The 20,422-nt window shown below is 46.6% G+C and overlaps 1 protein-coding gene across 1 annotated transcript in view; it reads left to right on the top strand.

Annotated features, from left to right (window-relative positions):
* BTBD9 (BTB domain containing 9) overlaps nt 1-2,793 on the top strand; it is a 149,722-nt gene extending 146,929 nt beyond the window's left edge. The window contains exon 11 of the mRNA XM_083175427.1: nt 1,221-2,793. Coding sequence (XP_083031553.1) covers nt 1,221-1,412 — 192 coding nt within the window. The 3' untranslated portion in view covers nt 1,413-2,793. The remainder of the gene's footprint in view (nt 1-1,220) is intronic.
* The last annotated feature ends 17,629 nt before the right edge of the window (nt 2,794-20,422 follow it).

Genomic DNA, 20,422 nt, shown 5'->3' on the forward strand with positions numbered 1-20,422 from the left:
TCCTGCAGCCTAACCCTAACCTCTTCTCCTGCAGCCTAACTCTAACCTCTTCTCCCGCAGCCTAACTCTAACCTCCCCTCCTGCAGCCTAACCCTAACCTCTTCTCCCGCAGCCTAACCCTAACCTCCCCTCCCGCTGCCTAACCCTAACTGTCGGGAGTTCTGGCACTTGTCTCTGCGCCGGCATCCTGAGTACCATGATACTAAATACATCCCCTAGTAAGATGTTCTGTACTGCACATTACACACAGCTTCCTATGCAATAATTCCTTTATTTGCCCACCCTCATTCCTCCAATTCATTTCCTCACACATGAACGCAACGTGGTTCCTGAAGCGTGTGTACCAGTGATTTGTAAGATAGCCCTGGATTTTCCATGAGACTAGTGTCTGCAAGTTAGCCATTCTTTCATTCTGTAAATACCCCATTTTTAGCAGATCGTTCTTCTCAGCACAGAACATCTGCCTCCACAACATCTCCACCAAGGGTCTATCTTAGATGTACCTACAAAGATTATGACAGGATTAAATTAAATGTCAAGAAAGGTGAACCCTTGGATCCGGAGGAGTTGACTGGCATTTATGGGGATGCAAAACCTCTATTAATGTTTTATTAAAGGAAAACACTTTGCTTTATCCGTGGTTTCACGTTGCAATCAAGCTGCATTTTGTTTTGCCAGATGCTTGTTGGAGCTAAGTCCTTCCTGCGTCTTTGGTGGGGCTGTCGCAAGCTGTAGCCAGTTTGGAAGGAAGTAGTTTGCCCTGCATCCAATGTTATTGGTTTATCAATTCCTCATGATCCTAAAACTTTTTTAAACCCCCTCTAGAAGCCATATTGTGTTATCATTTTGATGGTATTGTGAGGAACTCCTATCTTATCTCATAAAATACAGTATGGACTCTGTATCTCTTTCTACAACCAGCCTCCGCACAATTTGTATTGTAGATCCTATCTGTTTTCTAGACCTTGGTTCTTAAAACTGTGGAGCTCAGCCTTCACCACCATGGTCCCAACCACCTTTTCCATCACCAGTCACATTTTACAACACTCTTACTCCATACTACCCTTTTCCCTTTCTCGCTACTTTACCTTGCGTGATAATTTGTAGCGCCCATTTTTGTTTGTATTCCTCACTGCAGGCAAGAATCCATGTCATTAATCCCATAGAGAACGCAACATGTTAGTAACTACGTTTATGTTGTCTTCCCGCTGCTGTTTTAGGTATTCCACTGCGTGCACTTCGAGTGTCCCACGCCGGCTCTCGCCCACAAAGAAGAAAATAGCAAAGAGAGTCCGTCTGGTGAGCAGTCTCTCCCCGCGCAGCAAGGCATAACGGTCGCTATGCGAGCCGCCAACGCTAGCTCACTGCATACACTGACCGACCAAGGCAGCCAAGGACTACCGCCGCAGTGAGGACAGTCCGAGAACCCTCCAGCCATCTTTACTCGCAGTCTCACGTTTTCTCGGTAACAGTTGCAATGTTTTCCCAAGGACACCGCCGTCCTCCGCTGTTTTTGTAGGAATCCAATCAAGGCTCTTGGTAGAGAAAATTGGTGTTCAATCTTCATCAAGACAGCTATTAGCGCTCAACCTCTCCAGTCCAACCATGTCCATAGGAACGTTATCCAGTAATTGAGCAGAATGCTGTTGAAATTCAGGCTATGGCACAGACGTGGAACACAACTAATTGAGGAATTTATTACTTTCTGGCCTTCTGAAGTAGGATTTTCCTCTGTACATAGACTTGTTATTGATTGCTTTGCTAAAGCTACACAATAAGTCTGAATCTTTCTACCATCCTTCTGTGTTTGTGTCTCGGGAAGCCATCGTACAGATTGTTTTACCAGGCTGTCACTCGTCAGATGTCGCTGTACACAGGCTGGGAACACAAACCACCCACTGAGATGACTTAAGATAAAAATAGCATCTGATTTGCTGGAACGAAAACCTGTTTCCGAGCACTTAATTCTCTGGCGTCGGTGGCGGCGACTGCCGCATCAGAAAAGATGTATATAGCTAGTATCGGATATTGAAGAATTCTGACTGTTTTTGCACTAAGCCGTACAGAGGCCAGTTACGCTATAATGTTGCTCCGAAGTCAAACTACACAGGGGTTAAATCACTTCGGTTTTACTGAAACACAGGGAGTTACTTTGTAACGTATTGATATGTATTAATGGTGGAAGCAGCCATTTTATGGGCTGGACCAATTATTCACTTGAGTTTTGTGACCTAAAATGAGGGATGAGGCACACAGGGGTAAATGTATGAATCTTGGAGAACGTTATGTCCATAAAGTACGTTATGTGCAAGGTGATAGAGCACCAGCCAATCAGCTCCAATATGTAAATCGGCAGTTAGGTGCTTATTGGTTGGAGCATTTTCACCTCACACATAATGTTCTTTATGGAGGAAGATACCACTTCAACACTTTTCACATATTTACACCAAAGTTCCTTATGCCTCAGTGCTGGAAAATTGCTGTATATTTGGTGATTTTTGGTTCAGCACACAAGAAGGCCGCTCCTGCCACGAGGCTACACTTTAACCGTCCCCAACCCTAGAGCTGGTATCATCCATGTCATTGGTGGCTCTGGTTTGCATCCACCCGCTTTATGTAGAAGAGCCGCTTGGATGGGTAAATACAGTTTACTTGGTGTCTTTTTTTGGGGGGGGGGTTAAAGTTTTACGGTTAACCTGCTATGATATTTGTACAGCGTTAGACCTACAGTATGTATAGATTATGTATTCATGTGTGTTCAATTCACAGTTGTATAAAAATGACCCCAATGAAGTTGTATCTTGTGCAAAGTCTTATATTCCATCTTTCTTGGTCTTATGAAGGGGAAATGTTGTGTTGTATTTTACACAATGTCCTTTATTGCAGAATCATTTTGGTTTACTTAATAAGATTGAAGTGCTATTGGACATGGATGTTGCTATGGGCAACCAATCAGATTCTCTCTATTCTCTCTATTCTCTTCTAGAAGGTGCTTGATTGGTTGCCCATACCTTAGTATATAAACCCACAGTATCTAGCTGTCTAGTGCTCTGTTTAGTAGAGGGCTCTAGAACCTCAGTTGTACATGCAACTTGGCCAATATCACCGAAACCTGGAAAACTAAAGAAAAAATTATATATACTGTATTATAGAATTGTAAATACATTTAGTGATAGTGCTGTTCCAATGATTATTTTTTTTGAGTGAGGACTAGACTTGAAAATAGCTATTGTATAAAACACCAAGGCTGGCTACAGACTTAGACGATGTTGGATGTTTTGTTGTAATCGAACGACTATTCATGCTGATCTTCTGATTCAAGTGTTCCCATGTCGCGCAATCCAGTGTACATGCTAGCATGACCGGCAGTCAAGCTTATGGTTGGGGTGATTTCCCGTCACCCCACACCATGCAAAGTGCATTACGCAAAGTAATGAACAACAAAACGACGTCTCGTAATGTCCTTCATCACAATACACCGGATCGCACAAGATATCTTCCGGTTGGCCGTGCACCACGCCCACCCAAAAGATGCCACATGTGACCCACTGGAGCACCCTATCAGAAGTACACATTAGAGGGTCAGCACAATTTGTTGTTACAGTATGGCAAATCATGACATCATCATTTAATTGTGTATCTGGCCTAATGATAAACAGAACAAGATGTTGTTCCGTCATTTATTGAATCACTTAGTGTGTACCGGCAATCTGGCATGCTGTGGGGCAAAGGGAAATGGCCCTGACCATTGGCTCGAATGCTGGTCTTCCTAGTTTGTACCTAGGCTACGGAATTAGAAGTATTTGGGCAACATTTACTTTGATCGAATGCCTACGAATGCACCCATTCCTACCCATTTGATCTTAACTACGGCTGGGAATGCCGCATCGGCTAATTTACGATCATCCAAATTCAGCTGATTTGCCGCATTTATGTACAGCAAGCTCAACCGAAATTAGGTGTACGAATGAGTAAACCATCGAAAGAACTTGAAGCTGAATATGGCCAGGAGTTCTACGGTGGTCTGTTAATTTACTGACATTCATACTGCTGAACTTGGCCGGGATTTCGCCACAAAATACGAATGGAAAATACACCTAATTTTCCATCCATATTTTGACCAAGCCTGCACCGATCAGTCCGATCCATGCAGGCTTCTCTATGAAAACTAAGAAAAACAAATAATTAAAAAACCCGGTGTGTGGTGTTCTCCCCCATAGACGCCTATGTTAAAGCCTTAACAGGCAATTCAAGCTGACCGCAAAGTCAGTTGAGGTCAACCACAAAGTTGACCACAATGGACTTTGTGGTCAGCCGCACACAGCCTATCCAGAACAGTGCTCCTCAGGAACTCGTTCCTGATAGGCCGAGGCATGATTGCGCAGAGATTTATCATCTGCCGTAGTTTCCGTTCTCCATTTAGAAGCAATCAGCAGCTTTGCCCGCAGAATACAGTGTAATTCTAACACCCCTGTATCCTCTACATTTATTTTCAACCATCAATGGCTTTATCTGTATAAAGGCTTGGCCAGGTCCATCCGTATATGACTGTAAGTGACAGAAGCTGAGGACCAGGGTTGGATGCCGCCCATATTCTCGCTTTGTTCTGATCTGTGGAGATTAAACACAAGCAGGATATATAGAATGTAATTCTTCCTTTCGCAGACCGTCCCGTGCCTCGCTGTCTCGCAGGATGTCGGCGCTCTTCTCACAATGAATTGTCTCCATTAGAGAACTAAATGTCCTGGGCACTTTTGTGAGCGTGTCATTAATCTCCCTTTCTGCTGCAATCCATTCTACATGTTTATCCTGACAACGAGTCCAGCCCAGGTCAATGCTCATTATCCTGGCTGTCAATTAACATGCAGGCCATGACATGGGACAGAGCGCAGTTTCTGCTACAGGTTTCAGCCTGTACTCTGGATTTATGGTCTGGTTGTCTTTTGTTACACAGACCTACTGCATATATGTCCTTATAATCCTGCTGCGCAGTAACACAGTACAAACAATGGTCTTGATTCGGACTTGTTCACTAGTTTGCATGTTTTCGCAGCCTCCACCCAGCTGAACGCCCTGTATAATGCAGGATGGGCACAATGTTTCCAGGCTGGACGCCTCTTTTCCAAGGTCCATGGTACTATACTTCAGCAAGTGGGAATGCCAGTCTGCCACAAACATACCAAATATTTCAAATTCAGGACCACTACAAATCAGAGGCTCCGGGAACTGTGCTCACTTAGCTGGACACCTTACGAAACACGTGCGAGTTTGTGGAGATGCTGCAAATGATACGCCCCTTACCACCCACAGTTAGCGTAACGGTTGAGCGAATGAATTGTACTCGAAAGCCAGGAGACAAAAATGATACGGGAAAGAGAATGAGATACTCAGCTGCCAGCAATACTTTGATGTCTGCTACTGGCAAATGTGTTGTAATGTACACTATATCAGTGACTGGGAGAAAGATTTCTGGTTTAGTACAGTGGTTCCCAACCTTTTTTCTCTCTCCCGTACCCCTTGATTAGGCTTTTAATTAATGAGTACCCCCTCCTCTCAACTTGAAATAACCACAGTACTTTCCGAGTGGAGTGGAAGTAAGCGTAATGCGTGTCATTATGTTTGTTCTTACAATAAGGAGTAGCTGAGGAGTAGTATGCAGTCAGGAATCGGGGGCCCCTCTGTGTCTGGCCGCTGGCTGTGTACCGTCTCCGGGGTTCCCGCTAACACCTGTAGGATTAATGCCGCTGCTTCCCCCACCTGTGTCAGTGCAGGGCAGATGATCGCTGATGTCTGAGGGCAGTGCGGGTAGCTCCCAGTGGATTGCTGGTAAGGCAGGATTGCTGGTCAGGCAAAAGCATGTGGAGACGCTGATGACGCTGCAGACAGAACCGGAAGTGACGCAACATAGTTCATCTCCATGGCAACGTGAGACTTCTTCCGCCGTTTACCAATACAATACTGGGAATTACCCCCAACCGGTCTACAGCATCCCCCCAGTGATACACGTGCCCCATATTGGGAACCACTGGTTTAGTACAATAAGCTGCCTCGTGCTGCAGAAGTTAAAGGGTTCCATGATTCTAACAACTGCAAAATCAGATTGCAAGATTTCCCCAATGTGCAGCATAATACAGAGCATTAAACACCTGATGTGATCAGTGACGGAAACAACTGTAAAAGACGCACGTTATAACTGAATACTGTAAAGTCGTCGTCTTCTGTTTAGGGAATCAGAAGAAATTGTGGAAATGATGGTTAAAACTTCCAACGAATGGCAACAAAACATAAAAAAGAGTAAATTGATCAAGAACGATTTGACCTATCTGAGCTGATCTACGTCCGTCATGTGCTGTATATCCATCGTTTTTGGAAGCATGTACTGTAGTTACACCAGAGACAGCAATGTTTGTCGAGTACACAGGTCCTGAGTCGGACTCGCGCTAAGCAGCCATAGCTGGTATTCCTGCACTGTGCGAGAGTCTGGTGTCGAAGAGGCGAATATGGCGTCTGTGCAGATTTGCTGCACTATTCAGAGAATCGTGTCATATTTGCATCGAAATGGGTGTAAGTTTGCGTGTACATGGGCATGTACCCAGACTGGCAGAGTAATCAGAGGTAAGTGTACACAAAGCCGGAACCAGTCCAGGCAGATCTTGTCACCCTTTATAGTGAAATGCAATGTATAAGGAGACTTTGAGTATCGGCTGATATCTGGGGCTCATTTCAAGCACCCAGTAGCTCTGTGGATGCAGCCACTTTCTGTGATTCACACATACTGTAATTATACACATTTCCAATCTGTGAAAAGTTTCACCCCCATTCCCTAAAATACTTGCCCCAAAAAATCCTGACAGCAAAATCTGGACAAATAAATCAACCCAATGCTGCATCTATGTAAGCGTGACGCCCCCTGATCTATTACCGTATCACTGCTACCGCTGCTGCTTCTATGTACCGTAAGTGTGACACCCCCAGCTGTATTACCATATTACTGCTATCACTGCTGTCTCCATGTAAGTGTGACGCCCCCTGCTGTATTACCATATTACTGCTGTCTCCATGTAAGTGTGACACCCCCTGCTGTATTACCATATTACTGCTATCACTGCTGCTTCTATCTGAGTGTGACGCCCCCTGCTGTATTACTTCTACCGCTGCTGCTTCTATGTAAGTGTAATGCCCCCTGCTGTATTACAGTATTATTGCTACCACTGCTGCTTCTAAGTGTGACGCCCCCTACTGTATTACTGTATTACTGCTATCGCTGCTGCTTCTATGAAAGTGTGCTGCCCCCTGCTGTATTACAGTATTATTGCTACCACTGCTGCTTCTAAGTGTGACGCCCCCTACTGTATTACCGTATTACTGCTATCGCTGCTGCTTCTATGAAAGTGTGCTGCCCCCTGCTGTATTACCATATTACTGCTATCGCTGTCACCTCCATGTAAGTGTGATGCCCCCTGCTGTATAACTGCTTCGGCTGCTGCTTCTATGTAAGTGTGACGCCCCCTGCTGTATTACCATATTACTGCTATCGCTGCCACCTCCATGTAAGTGTGACTCCTCCTGCTGTATTACCATATTACAGCTATCGCTGCCACCTACAGGTAAGTGTGACGCCCCCTGCTGTATTACTGCTAGGGCTGCTGCTTCTATGTTAGTGTGACGCCCCCTGCTGTATTACCATATTACTGCTATCGCTGCTGCTTCTATGTATGTGTGACGCCCCCTGCTGTATTACCATATTACTGCTATCGCTGCTGCTTCTATGTATGTGTGACGCCCCCTGCTGTATTACCATATTACTGCTATCGCTGCTGCTTCTATGTACTGTATGTGTGACGCCCCCTGCTGTATTACCATATTACTGCTATCACTGCTGCTTCTATGTATGTGTGACGCCCCCTGCTGTATTACCATATTACTGCTATCGCTGCCACCTCCATGTAAGTGTGACTCCTCCTGCTGTATTACCATATTACAGCTATCGCTGCCACCTACAGGTAAGTGTGACGCCCCCTGCTGTATTACTGCTAGGGCTGCTGCTTCTATGTTAGTGTGACGCCCCCTGCTGTATTACCATATTACTGCTATCGCTGCTGCTTCTATGTATGTGTGACGCCCCCTGCTGTATTACCATATTACTGCTATCGTTGCTGCTTCTATGTATGTGTGACGCCCCCTGCTGTATTACCGTATTACTGCTGTTTCTATGTATGTGTGACGCCCCCTGCTGTATTACCGTATTACTGCTTTCGCTGCTGCTTCTAGTAAGCAGCTCCATCCACATCTTAATGACCCCCACAATTCATGTCTAGTCCGCAGTGCTGTGTGACACGTCCACCAAAGCATCTTAAAGGGAGCCCAAAAAGAGCTGTTTGTACATCAAAGACTTTTATAATCCACACTGAGAAGTCAGCAAAGGTGAAAAACTTCAAACATTCGGTTAAACGAAAACATAATTACCTTCTTAATGAAATGCAGAAAATGTAAAATAATCACGCGCTGAAATTTATCTCATTAGGAAAAGTGTAATACGTTATGTCTCTGCCTGTCAGCGGCAAGTTGTACAAAACGTCATATACTGTAGAGAAGGGAGGAATTAGAACGAGGCAGCAGAATGATTTTATCCCTAAGGAGTGCGCACAGTCGAAGCACATGGGGGCCGCGCAATATCGTAAATGTGTAGTGAATGTATATGGGAGGTGACAGGGAGGTGGCTTAGGGCCTATGCTAATTTTTCCCATGGCATTTAGGACATTTAAATGCTCAAAATGACTGCCACGCCCTAGCCAGAGGTGGGGCGTCGGCCTCCGCTGATTGACAACCATCAGCCATCCTCTGTAATCTCAGGGTCACCCAGATTGCAGTGGGGAAATTTCCAGTAGGCAGATGAGGCATGTGCCTAGGGGTGACATTTGTTGGGGCGATACTTGGGATACTAAATATTTCCTCTGTACTATAGGATGTGCCATCTTCAATGGAGTATAAATGGATACAACATGCACTTACTGCCCCTGTAAACTGTCATACAATTAGAAATATAAAAAAATCATTGTGTCTTTTAGCTGAGCTCAAATAAGGGCAATGAAAATAATACATTTATGCAAAGGGGGGTGTGCCTAGGGGTGACCTCACCTGTAAATTCGGCCCTGCCAGGTGGATGATACGCAAACAGATGATTGGGCGCAGAAGCGATTCACTGGCGGAATATTTGCACACACGACTTTGTCTATAATGGTAACAGAAAGTTCACAAAAGTTCTATAAAGTTTATTAATGAATGAATTGTCGCTGTGTGAGGCCTGGTTATCATGGTCAGAGGATTGCCACAATGTTTCCCAAGAAGGTGCCTCCGGTGCTCCCTCTATTTCCAATCACAGATATATACAGCCTAATTCACACCTGAGCGCTGGGCTGCTCATTTTTGGAGCCTAGCGATCAGGTATACGCCGCCCTGCCAGAGTGAAATAACGCTCTGTGCATGCTTGAAAATTGCTTAGCATGGTGATCGGGGCTGGAGCTGATGTCACATGACTCCCCCCCCCCCAAACGCCTGGTAACGCCTGCGTATTCCCTGACACGCCGGCTTCCTGTCAATCAACTTGTGCATGGCCAGCGGTGAAAAAAGTTGCAGTATTCTATCGCAGTCTTTCCATAATTGCCCCACCTGCGAATTTCGCAGCTGTGCGATCAGTTCTGAATTAGGCCCATATTCTGCATAGAAATCTATACTTCCTGCAACCTGTCCAAATTCGTCAAGCTCCAAACAGTTAACGTCACCTTTAGGTGGTGGCAACAGAACAAGTATAACGGCGAAACACGTGCCACCTTGCAGGGCCAGAACACGGCTGGTGGGGGGCAAGGGACAATGACTTAAAGTGGGCCCATCAAGTTAAATCGCTGCCCCCAATGGACTCACTGCTCTGGGTTTGCCGCTGCTGGCAACTGGCTGTCCGTAAGGTGCGGGTTGTGCTGCCCATGTGTCACCCTTGGTGACATCATGCAGCTTTTGCGCATTAGCTACCACGCATCCGACAACCCTCAGCCATTTCAAAAGCGGTGCCGGCTCGTGAACCAATTAGAGCTTGCGCCCCGGCAGCCAATGAGTGACACTTGCATTGGCCGAGGGCCGCTGGAGGTGCAGTTGCTAAAGCGCAGTAACTGCAGGGGGTTCCGGCATGGTGTCACTCCTCTGATGGTTGTCACAGGGGAGCAGGCCGCACAACCCGCACCCGCTGCTCAACGCCTCACAGATGGCTTTAAACTACAGTATGTGGTGGCCCCTAATGTGTATGGGCCCTGGGACGTCCGCCTCGATGCTTGCTAAACAAGCTTCTTTATGCTATCTTTGGGATTGTTGCTTTAATGCTAAAAAAAAGCTTTAGATTTGCAGCTGCTGCTTATACTGCTACATATGTGTCATTCTTGTGTTGATGACAGGCTGCTACCCTGTCCTCGCACCATACACTTGTGATTTGCCATTTGCATGTAGCGTGCCTGCCTGTGTCTTATCCGTACCACCTGCACCATTAGTCCGTGCATTACTGCATTTGTGTGTGCGCATGCTGACAGCTGTGCGGTTATTATACAGCCTGGAGCAGTGACGCCGTTCGCATTCCTAAAACCATGTAAAGTGGGGAATTAGCTGACTCTGTCTATTGACATAAATTATCTTAATGTGTTTCAGAGATTTTTTTTTTATTGTTTACCATTAAATTTGAGATCAAACGCATCGTTAAATTTAATGGACTAGTAAGAGTAAAACCAGGACATTATTATACATGCCGTTTAGTTTTGTGAGGCTCTTAATGACAAACCGTCAGGCAGTTTTGCTAAATGTTTAGGTGATTCAGCTCAGGAAATGTGCTGTGCGCTAAACTGATAAGTACGGACTCCAGCTCATATCAGATGTGAGTGTTGTCCCTAGCAACGAGCTTCTTCCAATCATTTCATTTATTAACTTTTATTTCTAAAGTGCCAGCTTTACAACTGGGAAGAAACAAAACCGTAATAATACCAGTATGGGTAATAACAGAGAGGCAAGAGATCCTACTCGCAAGCTTACACTCTATTGGCAGGATCTAATGGCGTCTGAGTTTGTTGGAGGTGCGGAAACACGGCTGAACTGAAATGTTTTATTAAAGCAGCACTCATTCACAAGGCATGGCTTTGTTGACTTGTAAATGATTGCCGCTTTAAAAATACGTCTGGGTTTGGATGGTATCCCCCATTTTAATTCACTACAAAGTACACTACCGTTCAAAATTTTGAGGTCACTTAACGTCCTTATTTTTGAAAGACAATCACAGTTTTTTTTAATGAAGATAACATTAAATTAATCATAAATACACTCTATACATTGTTAATGTGGTAAACAACTATACTAGCTGCAGACGTGTGGTTTTTAAAGGAATATCTACATAGGTGTATAGAGGCCCAATTCCAGCAACTATCACTTCAGTGTTCTAATGATACATTGTGTTTGCTAATTGCTTTGGAAGACTAATGGGTGATTAGAAAACGCTTGAAAACCCTTGTGCAATTATGTTAGCACAGCTGAAAGTGGGTTTGTTCTTTATAGAAGCTATAAAACTGGCCTTCCATTGAGCTAGTTGAGTATCTGGAGCATCACATTTGCTGGTTTGATAATGCTCTCAAAATGGCCAGAAAAAGAGAACTTTCATGTGAAACTCGACAGTCTATTCTTGTTCTTAGAAATAAAGGCTATTCCATGCAAGAAATTGTCAAGAAACTGAACATTTCCTACAGCGGTGTGTACTACTCTCTTCAGAGAACAGGCTATAACCAGAGTAGAAAGAGACGGGGGAGGCCTAGGTGCACAATTGAGAAAGAAGACAAGTAAATTCAAATCTCTAGTTTGAGAAATAGACTCCTCACAGGTCTTCAACTGGCTGCTTCATTAAATGGCACCCACAAAACGTCATTGGATAGCTGGCATTACAAGGGATTTTTGTTTTTACCACCTGGAGGCAGATGTGAAAAGAATCCCCGCTCACTGACCCGTTTTCATGTTTGCAGCCATTAAAACACATGGGTCTGGGAACTTATCCTGCATACAGTATATGTGTCTTTGCCCAAAAACGGGTCAGTTTTCAGGTGAATAAAATGGGACATGGTGCATTTTGGACTCCTGAGGCTGTGGCAATTTATTTGCTACAGATATTAAATTTTTCAAATGTTTTATTCAATGTATATTTTTATTCAGTCCATCTGGTTTATGTGAATATTAATGTATTACTAGAACAAGAGGCTGCTTTTTAGTGCTGTTTTTTTTATATATGATTTATGTTTCTGGGATGGAACCCAGTCTGGGGGCAGTATTCAATGACTATAATCGCGATGTGCAGCGAATCCTGTTTAGGATTCATTGCACAGTCGCCATGTTCCGGAGGGCTGGAGCCTTCGCTGCCAGCCCTTGCTGACACACTATTCAATGCCGCAGGGGCTCACTGCCCCTGAGGGCGAATGTTAACCTCTGCGGCGGACGGCGGCAGGCAGGGAGATGGAAGTCTCCCTGCCTGCCCCAGAACGTATGTGGGGGGTAGGAGAGCTCCCCGGGACCCAGGCAGCACAAGCTGCCCCCCGGGAGAGCTAGCAGGGGACCGAGTAAGGAGCCGCTAACACTGCTCCCGATCGTGCATATGTAATGATCGGGAGCAGTGAATATATGAATATGTAATGAGCGGCTCTCGGCCCCCTGCTGGCTGTTATGTGTAAAAAAAACTATATATTTATATTTTTTTCAAATTAAATATATATTCATGTGCTGTGAGCACATGAATAAAAATAGCATGCCCCTTCACAGAATAAAATTCCTGTTTTTTTATTATTTTAAAAGTTCACATTCCACTTCACCATGAAAAGATGGCGATTGCTACACGGTGACACACGGCGAGAATCACTTAGAAAGCAATTCGCCATCTGATCATTGAATACACTCGGCGAATCACATTGAAAAACCACAGCGAATTGCAGAGAGTATCAGACGGCGAAATGTCCCTCATTCACTGTTCGCAGACGGTGAAAAGTGCACGTTGAATAGGGTGATTCACTTTCTGACACAAAAAATCACCTTCCAAAGTGAAAATAGCACAAATTCGCCATGAAACATGGCGAATTGGCCTCATTGAATACTGCCCTATGGGTGTTTGGGGATGCTGACATCATCGACAAGATACTGGGGTGTAGGGAGCAGAGAGTTGTATCCTGTGATGTAGGAACTGATTATGCGTGACAATGCATAGGGGAACAGCCGTCACCTGCCCCTATGTAACATTGCCATCATGTTATCTGGGATAAACCTGCAACTCAAACACTGATGGTAAATTCCTGGGCCACAGACTCTCCGGCCGAGCTGGCTCCAATAAAACACTTGATTAAGTAGCTAGAATACTGTTGATAATTCCTCTGTATTGAGGCCCCAGTGCAGAAGTCCTTGAATATAAATGACATTCGGAAAAGCCGATCTTCTTCATGTCTTAATTAAAAAAGTTGACCAAAGTTGTCCCTTGTTGAGTGTCTGATTTCTCTCGACTCCGATGATCAGCTTCCACCTTACTGTCCATAGTTACTATGCAGCACACAACCGCTGTCAGTGACCCCTCCATATCCCCCGTCTCAGGAACTCAATACTCAGAATACAAGAGCCGTTCATAGGGATAACATGGGACTTCTCATTGATCCTTCAATGGCTGCTGCGCTGGCTGGTGCCCTGGTGCCTATCACAGCTCTGCTCTGTGTACTTACCATAAGGTATCCCCGTGCATTAAAACAGAGGATAGCGCTTCCCCTTAGCTACGAAACCCGCAATGCGGGTGATTAGCGTGCGGCGGTATGGGGGAAGAGGAGGGCTAACGTTTATACGTTAGTGGGAAGTGAGCTCTTGGCTCATACCTTATTTATGACGGTTCCAGATTTTTCTGGCGCTGTGTAATCCTAAATCACCTTTTTTTATTTTGTTCATTTCAATTAACTTTATTGGTCGTCTGCCCGGCTGACAGTGTTTTCTCTCCCCGGCACCTGCTGGTTCCGCGGTCCGATGGGTGTATCTGCGCATGCGCCGGGTACACATCGCAAGACAAGGTAACCGGCGCATGCACAGTACTTGGCAGCAGGGGGAGCGCACATACGTTATAGGAGGATGCGTATCACCATCGGGTGGGGATAACGCACTCCCATAACAAAAACTTAAGTAATTGATACATTAGGGGGGAAATGGGGGGCTGCTTCACCACGAAAAAGTGGTGAAGCGAAAATAGATTTATAACGAACCTCACGGGCATGTTAATAAATCTATCCCTCACTTCCTTAGCATGGTCCATAGGTGCGTATAGATGTGCCGCCATTACTGAGCTGGATATTATACTGCGGATGAGATGTGCCTGGAGCCCAGAAGAAATGACATTGTCGGGTTTTGTCGGAACACTTATATGAGCGTAAAACAACAGAGAGAATCCTACGGGGTATATTTTACCAAAGTGAGGGATTTTAGATGTGATGTTGCCCATGGCAACCAGAATTTGATTAATAATAATAATAATATCTTTTTTGTCATAAAATGCTCACATACATGAACATTAAATGAAATTCAAGTGTAAACAGTACAGAATAAAAGACAATAAAAGAAAATGACATTGGAGTACAAGATTTTGCGTAGTTCAGTATTCCCACTAAAGACACGGTTTGCCACCGGGAAAAAACTCTCTCTCTCTATATCGTTTAGTTTTACACAGAACCGAACGATAATCGCTTGTTTGAAGGAAGTAGAGAAAACAAATCGCTACTAGGATGGAAAGGGTCCCTCAGAATACTTTTGGTCTTTGAGAGAAGACGGTTCTCAAATAAGTGTTGTATACTTGGTAGGGTAACCCCGATTATTTTACTAGCCACAGATACCACCCTCTGAAGGGATTTATGATCAGCGACAGAGCAAGAGCCAAACCACGCCACAACACTGTAAGTAAGAACACTCTCGATGACACTGGTGTAAAAATTCACCAAGGTTCATTCGTTTCTAAGGGCAATATCTCTTCTTCTAAAAACCTGCACGTTCGTAAATATACCCGCTAGAGTTTACAGGTGGCCTGATTGTAATAGGGAACTTTACTCAAGAAAACGGAATATACCTTAATAGAACCAGGCAACTGGATGACCCCCCCATGGTGCAATATGACAGTATACGGATGTGCGATACAGCAGCCATAGCAGGTATGATACAGCAGCCATAGTGGGCGCGATACAGCAGCCATAGCAGGTATGATACAGCAGCCATAGAAGGTGCGATACAGCAGCCATAGCAGGTATGATACAGCAGCCATAGCAGGTGCGATACAGCAGCCATAGTAGGTATGATACAGCAGCCATAGCGGGTGCGATACAGCAGCCATAGCGGGTGTGATAGACCAGCCATAGCCGGTGCGATACAGCAGCCATAGCGGGTGCGATACAGCAGCCATAGCGGGTGCGATACAGCAGCCATAGCGGGCGCGATACAGCAGCCATAGCGGGTGCGATAGACCAGCCATAGCGTGTGCGATACAGCAGCCATAGCGTGTGCGATACAGCAGCCATAGCGTGTGCGATACAGCAGCCATAGCGGGTGCGATACAGCAGCCATAGCGGGTGCGATACAGCAGCCATAGCGGGTGCGATACAGCAGCCATAGCGGGTGCGATACAGCAGCCATAGCGTGTGCGATACACCAGCCATAGCGGGTGCGATACACCAGCCATAGCGGGTGCGATACAGCAGCCATAGCGTGTGCGATACAGCAGCCATAGCGGGTGCGATACAGCAGCCATAGCGGGTGCGATACAGCAGCCATAGCGTGTGCAATACAGCAGCCATAGCGGGCACGATACAGCAGCCATAGCGGGCGCGATACAGCAGCCATAGCGTGTGCGATATACCAGCCATAGCAGGTGCGATACAGCAGCCATAGCGTGTGCGATACAGCAGCCATAGCGGGTGCGATACAGCAGCCATAGCGTGTGCGATACAGCAGCCATAGCGGGTGCGATACAGCAGCCATAGCGTGTGCGATACAGCAGCCATAGCGGGTGTGATACAGCAGCCATAGCCAGTGCGATATACAGCAGCCATAGCGGGTGCATACAGCAGCCATAGCCGGTGCGATACAGCAGCCATAGCGTGTGCGATACAGCAGCCATAGCGTGTGCGATACAGCAGCCATAGCGGGTGCGATACAGCAGCCATAGCGGGTGCGATACAGCAGCCATAGCCGGTGCGATACAGCAGCCATAGCGGGTGCGATACAGCAGCCATAGCGGGTGCGATACAGCAGCCATAGCGGGTGCGATACAGCAGCCATAGCGTGTGCGATACACCAGCCATAGCGGGTGCGATACAGCAGCCATAGCGTGTGCGATACAGCAGCCATAGCGTGTGCGATACAGCAGCCATAGCGGGTGCGATACAGCAGCCATAGCGGGTGCGATACAGCAGCCATAGCGTGTGCGATATACCAGCCATAGCGGGTGCGATACAGCAGCCATAGCGTGTGCGATACAGCAGCCATAGCGGGTGCGATACAGCAGCCATAGCGGGTGCGATACAGCAGCCATAGCGGGTGCGATACAGCAGCCATAGCGGGTGCGATACAGCAGCCATAGCGTGTGCGATACAGCAGCCATAGCGGGTGCGATACAGCAGCCATAGCGGGTGTGATACAGCAGCCATAGCGGGTGTGATACAGCAGCCATAGCCGGTGCGATATACAGCAGCCATAGCGGGTGCATACAGCAGCCATAGCCGGTGCGATACAGCAGCCATAGCATGTGCGATACAGCAGCCATAGCCGGTGCGATACAGCAGCCATAGCGGGTGCGATACAGCAGCCATAGCGGGTACCATACAGCAGCCATAGCGGGCGTGATACAGCAGCCATAGCGAGTGCGATATACAGCATATTAGGCACAGCAAGTGCAATATACCAGTACCTGGATGATAGACTGACGTGCACAAGGTCGACATTGACAAAGTTTGACACAAGCAAAAGGTCAAGATGGCAATGGATGACACACGGAAAGGTTGACGTTAGTCTTTTAAAAGATTCTTTCTTGTCTCCTGATTGCCGACTTTCTTGTCTCCTGTTTGGCGGCTAATAGTATCATTCGGAGGAGAGGCGCGGAAGATGAAACATCTGCGTCTCTCCTCAGTCCGTCGCGGGTACCAGCCGGAATAGTCCGGTGTTTGTTATTTTCTGAAGACCTGGACTACATCGGAACGAAGAGGACGTGATCTTTGCCGGAGGACCTTGGTGAGTTGGATTTTCTTCCACAGGTCCCCCTATGGATTTCTTTGGATCCTGGAGCCCCGGACTCTATCCAGCCCTGGAGCCCCGGACCCTGGACCATGGAGCCCCGGACCCTGCAGCACCGGACCCCGGGACCTACCGCCGGGATCAAGATAGGTAAGTATCAGTATGAAAGGGCTTTGGATGTATTAAAGTTTTATTTTTCATGTGTCAGTGTGTGTGTTTATTTTACTATTTTTAATACTGTGGAACTACAAGTGCCAGCGGGCCCTTTAATGCCCCGCATGCTGGGACTTGTGGTTCTCCAATTCCCAGCTTGCAGGGGAGGCTTGCTGGGACTCATAGTTCCACAGTATTAAACAATAGTTTATTCTTTTTTTTTTTTTTTTTTTTTGCACAAGTTCATCAGCCTGGTGACCACAGCACAGGGCCACCGGGGACAGCACCAGGCTTCAGCCTGGTCAGGTAAGTCCTGGAGTAGGGTGATGTTTTGGCCGCAGGACCTTATATAATAAGTGTCCCCCGGCTGTGACATTACCCGGCTGGCTGGTTTGGCCTGGGGCTGGTTCTTAAAATACGGGGGACCCCTAGTCATTTTGTCCCCCGTATTTTGGAAACCGGCCCTGGAGCCTGGGGCTGGTTTTAAAAAATCGGGGAACCCCTATTTGCCGGGTTTCCAGATTTTTTAATACCAGCCCGGCTCTTTCAGCCTGGTGCTGGTTACAGCCGAGGGGGGGGGGGGGACCCCACGCTGTTTTTTATTAATTAATGAATTTTTTTTTTTTTTTACACTTTGCAGCCGGCACGGATCTGACTGATCCTGACTGATCCGTGCAGACTGCCTATACGAATTCATATTAGCGGCCGTATATACGGCCGCTAATAGGAATGGATACACCATCGGAGGGTTACAAAGCAGTCGTATTTAACTGCTTTGTAAATTACCCTCCGGAACACGAATTTGCATACAGCTGAATCAGCAGTCGTATTCATTCGTATTAAGAATACGAATACGAAATACGAAATATTGTATTCGTATTCTTAGTAAATTTCCCCTTAAGAATCCTGTTTCTAAATAAATACATGCAAAGTAATCGCGGGCGTTCCATCACATGTTCACCCAGAACGCGGCACACTTATAACCACAGTATTATAATTCTGCTTCCAATATGTGTTCAGTCCACACCAGGGGGTCCGTCCTATTAATGTGAAGCAGCTGGGAGAGTTCCCTGGGGTCAGACAGTAATCTGCATCACAATAACATTCATCTGCATAATACGGTATATCAGCAGCACACCGCATAATACGGTATATCAGCAGCACACCGCATAATACGGTATATCAGCAGCACACAGTGCGGATCACCATCGTGTACAAACATGCCACCTTATGGAAGGTGAATGAGGGGACACGCGGGGTGGGGCCTGCTGCAGAGCACGTTTACTTGGTGGCCCACCTGGTTCATAACATCACCTTCAGGCTGCATGGGCATAGCTAATGTGAGTGCAGGAAGTGCTATTGCTATGGGGCCCATAGGCTTAAGGGGCCCAGAGGCTTAAGGTGCCCATATGGATGGATCAGGCCAAGAAATCAGCCCAAATCGGATGTGTTTCATACCTCATATGACCCAATGCGCGGTCCCGCGAGTATTGGGCCGGACCCTACAGACTGAACCTGCTGCAGGATCTATCGGATTGGACCCATCAGCGTCCTGCCGGTCTTTTCAAAATGTTTTCAAATTCAGCAGCGCTTTCCACACCACTGCCTGACAAATAGCACTACTTAGTTCTCAGCCACCGCACAGACCCCGCTACCCACCCGACACTGCACGATCCCCCCTGCCCGCCCCCACGTCGCTGCCAGCTCCCCGGGGATATACATGCAATAAATCGCATGTGCTTTATTGCTTGTATAATTTGGCACATCAACTGGCAAATTGTAAGCAAGCCTCCCAGGGAGCTGCCGGGTCATTTCAAGAGGTATCGTATGGGATCCCTCGCCCTAGGGTATGGGGGCCATAACTGTGTGGAATAAGGAGGTGATTCAGGTTGGTTTGCAAAAGTAAACTCCTTTAATGGACAAACCCATGCTGCACTGCAGGTGGGGCATAAGTAACATGGGCAGAGACGAGAGAGTTATATTTGGGTGAGTTATTTTGTTTCTGTGCAGAGTAAATACTGGCTGCATATTCATAAGTCCTGTACACACTGTGCGATTCTAGCAAGAATCTCCGCGGCTTCCCGGTGATCAGCTGTTTCCCCCTGCGGCTTCCCCTGGCAGTGTCTCTTTTTCATCAGCGACCATCTCTGGTCGCTGATGAAAACTGAGCGATATGTACGGAGCATTACACTGCAATTTACATTTCGGTTTGAACACGCCCCATCCATATCTCTAGCATCCTCAAAAAGGGTCTGCTGTTAGGGGGCAGCCATTTTGGGATGGTCAATTTTATAAATGCCCCCACAATGCCAAATACATAAATACCCCTACAGTGCCAAATACATAAATACCCCTACAGTGCCAAATACATAAATGCCCCAACAGTGCCAAATACATAAATACCCCCACAGTGCAGGTACATAAATGCTTCCACAGTACCTGTGCCAGCAATGAGGGAGGGGGAATGCGGTGGGACATGGGCAGAAGGGCCGCTGCTGAGCTACTCAGTCAGTGTGCGCTATGTGCACAGCACGCACAGAGCACGCACAGGCTGGCCTGCCTCACCTCCACCTATTACTCTGCGGATGGAATACACTCTTCCTGGCATACTGTTTCCCAGGGGGCGGGTCCAGCGATGCAGGTGCTGCAGCCGCAAATTAGCAAGTTAATACAGTGGCCCAGCAGCGGGACTTGGGTCCGTGGGTACTCGTCAATTTCTGTGGGTGCTCAGGCCCTTGAGCACCCACAGAATCAGTGCCTATGACCCAAATCCAAGCGCTGTATAGTTGTTAATCAAAGCTTATATTTTTTCTATGACATCACAGACAGAGTTGTTACTTCTGCAATGCTCTTCTGCCACAGTCATTGCATGTATTCATTATCACTGGGCAGCTCCCTTCCTCAGTGTTGTGTAGACGTGTGTGTGCTGATGATGAATCATCTGTCAGTGGATAAAAGTAGTCGG

Source organism: Crinia signifera, chromosome 3 (assembly GCF_055691185.1).
Source record: "Crinia signifera chromosome 3, ASM5569118v1, whole genome shotgun sequence".
Classification (NCBI taxonomy): Eukaryota; Metazoa; Chordata; class Amphibia; order Anura; family Myobatrachidae; genus Crinia; species Crinia signifera.